This window comes from Leishmania martiniquensis, chromosome 12, assembly GCF_017916325.1.
Source record: "Leishmania martiniquensis isolate LSCM1 chromosome 12, whole genome shotgun sequence".
Lineage (NCBI taxonomy): Eukaryota > Euglenozoa > Kinetoplastea > Trypanosomatida > Trypanosomatidae > Leishmania > Leishmania martiniquensis.
Genome location: NC_090147.1, coordinates 243,807 through 247,549, shown reverse-complemented (window position 1 = coordinate 247,549; position 3,743 = coordinate 243,807). Strand labels below are relative to the sequence as shown.

The window sequence follows — 3,743 nt, the reverse complement described above, 5'->3', positions numbered from 1 at the left end:
ACCGTGGCCGACTTTCATTTCGAATGGGTATTTCTCTCTCGCTCACCTTCGCTATCCTCTTTCCGACTTGATGTTTCGTATCTTCATTTTGCCTGAGTAGCGGTTACTACAGTTACTTTGGTGATTGCATGCACAGAAACAGGAAAAGAAAGTAACAAGAAAGCACGACCCAACTGTGGAGCGCACACGATTCCGTTTTAGACAGGCGCGATGTCGGTAGTTCTCGAAGTGCAGCCTGACACAAGTTATGAGCCCTCTGAAGCCGAAATGGTAGAGTACGGGAAGTGGCTTGGGATGCAGCTTCCCGACGACATGCCCCTTTTGTGGATAGCACGTGAGGGTCTCAAGGCACCACTTCCAGATCACTGGAAGGCATGCAAAAGCGAAAAAGGCGAGTTGTATTACTTCAATTTCAAGACAGGGCAGAGCATTTGGGATCACCCCTCCGACGAGCACTACCGCGAGCTCCTCAAGGCTGAGAAAGCAAAGCTGCACGCGAAGGAGAATGAAAAGGGTGAAAAGGATGCTACACCTGCCGCCTCGTCCACGCTTCTCATCGCGCATAGCGTTAAGCCTGCAAAGAAGAGACGATCAAAGGTCAGCGACACCGTAGCGCGTGAAACAAGCTCCAAACCCCAACAACCACTGGGGAACACCAACAATCGCAAGGACCTGGAGCCAATTCAGCAGAAGAGAGAACTCCCCGAATCCCTGAAGATCACCGCGATCCTGAACGATGGAGAGAAGAATGACCGGGGAAATGCTGCAGCGCCACGCATAGGCACCACCGAGCTTCATTCTACCGCTTCCCATAGCGACTCCTCACTTGTGTCAGATGCTGGCCAAGCACCCAAGATCGATGAGCCCGTGGCCATTCCTCTCCCGTCGAAGGTAGTGGCTGGTGGTGGTGTGAACGGATTGAGGGCCCTAGATAAGCTCAGCACATCGTCCCCAGAGAAAGGTGCGACTGTTAGCGCGAAAAGCCAAAAAGCAAAGGTAGATCAGCAGGTGAGCAAGGAGCTCGAGGAATATAGAGCGCAGCAACAGAGCAACCTCCGGCGTCAGAAGGAGGAAATCGATGCAGGCGTGGCAGAGGAGCTAAGACGCTATCAAGAGGGAGCAAACGCCAAGAAGCAAAAGCGGCGAGCAGCGATCGACCGGGAGACGGCCGATGCGATGAATATCGAGTCGGCGAAGCTTGGCGCGGAGCTAGAGAGCAAACTGGCCGCGCTGCGACAGGATTACGAGGCGAAGCGCACGGCTGAAAGCGAGCGCCTGCGTAACAAACTGAAAGCACACCTCGATCATGACAAGCGAAAGGTCGAAGCAGAAGTTGCGCAGATGTTAGAGGCTTTTACACGCGACAAGCGGAAGGAGTCTGAGATCAAAAAAGAAGCACAATCTCAGGCATTCCAGGAAGCACTGAAGAGCGTGAATGATGTGAAGCAGTTCTCATCGACCTTTTTGCACGAGTACGAGGCTGCACTCGCTGCCTTTGCGAGGGAAGTCCAAGGGTCGCACAGCGTCTTCCAGCAGATCAAGGCCCAAAAGCAGAGGCAAGCGCAGGAGGAAATGGATGCCAAGCTAGCTCAGATGCGTGAGGAGCACGAACGACGAGTTCTAGAAGAGCAAGATCGTGCGAACAAGCGGCTCGAGACGCTCCGAAAAGATATCGAGCGCGAGGCAGAGGAGCTCAAACAAGCGCAGCATCGACAGCTTGAAGGGATGCACGATGAGTTCAAGGAGCAGCGCAACACCCATCAAAAAGAGCAGCTTTCGCAGGAGCACGAGCGCTTTATGGAGACGTTGGCGGAAATCAGGACTTCTCAAGCAAAGGAGCTTGAGGCACTGAAGCAGCAGCTGAAAGAGAAGGCTCAAGAGGAGCTGAATGCTATCGTGCAGGAGCTGGTGAAAGACAAGGAGTCGCGGCGAAGCAGCCTGAGCGTCGTGCGACTTGCTGAATCGCACGAACCGACTCCTCGCATCTTGGAAAGCCGATCTGTGAGTGCAACAGATGACGACGGCGATGCCGAAAAGGGAAAAGCGTCTCCTCCGCACCTTGACAGGAAGCTGCTGACAGGTTCCTCGGCCGAGGAGAGCGCTCCTGGGGCAGCCCCTGCTGCATCTCCGCAGCCGGACATCAAAGCTCTTGTCACAGAAGCACTTCGTGAGGTGTTCGCCGGGTCACCCTTCATCCTTCCATCTCCCGCTTGCGCGGGAGAAGCACGAACAGATCCAGGGACGCCTCCCGCTGCAGCTTCCGCAACCGTCGCACCGTCAAGGAGTGGGCAGGACTTCCGCTCTTCGAACCCGGCGGCGAGCCTGATGGTGGCGCCTCTCGTGAGCGGTAACCCAACCAAGATGTCTGGCGCGTTTAAGCTACCCCTTTCTTTCGAGGAGCAGCGCAGCCTAGTCGACGGAGAAAGGAGTCGCTTGCAAGAGGGTCGTAAGTACGTAGAGCTGCAGCAGCAGAATCTCGAAGAGCGGAGGCAGCAGCTGAGGCGGACGCGACACCAGTGGAAACAAGATGTTCTTGCCGCCAAACGGGAAGGTGTCCGTTCATCCTCAAGTCGTGGGCAACTCCTCAACAAGGTTCGCCTTGCGCTGGAAGAGCAGGCGCAGGGCTTGGAACATGACATGATGATCCTCCGTGCTTCTCAGGTGTGGCTCCTGTCGAAAGAGCAGCGCTTGTTGACTCTGGAGAGGCAGATCGAGGAGCAGGAACGGCTGAGGAGTCGCCACGGTGGCGAGGCGTCAGCGCTGAACAACTGCAGTGTCGACACTGCAGCGCTCATGACAGGGTTTTTCAAACCGCCACGGCATAGCAGCGTGACCCCGGATACAGCCTTACACCGCGATGTAATGGGATACAGTGCTTTTGGGAGCGGCTGCACCTTTCCCATGGAGAATTATGCAAGCAACCCAATTTTCTCAAAGGCGTTGAGCCGGATCGAGCGGCGCTTGGACGAGGTGACATCTATCATTCACATGCAGCACCAGCAGACTGCTTCGCAGGCCATGACTCTGTCTCATGGGCACGGCAGCAGCCGCCGGCACGGCACCGTGTCGCCCGCTACTCGTGAGGCTGTCTCGGGGTATGTACGGCGCACGTCGCGCAGCCACTCAAAGTCCGATCCCCTCCGGCGAGAGACGCACCTGGATCAGTGGCAAGCCCCTGGGATGTGAATGCTGTCGTGGGCGATGACGGCTGGTTTGCGCGCCGAAAAGCTGTTGCTTCTCCATATCTTTTCTTTATATATGCCCTTCTTTGGTGACGTTGTCGTTCCTTCAATCGCGTGCATTTCATAGACAATAACAGAAGAAGCGAACGGAATTGCAGGCGACGATAGACGAAGCTGGAGTACTGCTTTCACTCAACTGAATCTGTGTGTCCTTATGACTCACTTTTTTCATTTTCGCCTTTTCGTAGTTTCGTGATGGACCCGCCTTACCGTCTATAGAAGGACTTTACTTTTCCCACTTTTGCCCCTTGAATAATGCTACAAAGCTCACATGTGCGTGTGTCTGTGTGCGTCTACGCCTGTGGCTCTCGGGTGCGAGTGCAAACCTTGCGCTCATTGTAAAATTAGCCTTTTCTTGTTCTTTCGCTTTTTCTTTGCTTTCCACCCGTGCTGCATATACGCAAACACACCCCGCCACCAGTACTTTTTGCCTCTGCCTCTCCCCTCCTTTTCGCGTGTTCGAGTTCCGCCAAGAAGGCATGCTCCAAGCAAGGGTAGTAA

General features: G+C 54.9%; 1 protein-coding gene across 1 annotated transcript; it reads left to right on the top strand.

Annotated features, from left to right (window-relative positions):
* Positions 1 to 210: 210 nt before the first annotated feature.
* Positions 211 to 3,186, top strand: LSCM1_07859 (uncharacterized protein; the record flags this gene model as incomplete). Its single annotated transcript, XM_067325213.1, has 1 exon — positions 211 to 3,186. The coding sequence occupies one exon, from the start codon at positions 211 to 213 to the stop codon at positions 3,184 to 3,186; it is 2,976 nt and encodes a 991-aa protein (XP_067180426.1).
* Positions 3,187 to 3,743: the final 557 nt, after the last annotated feature.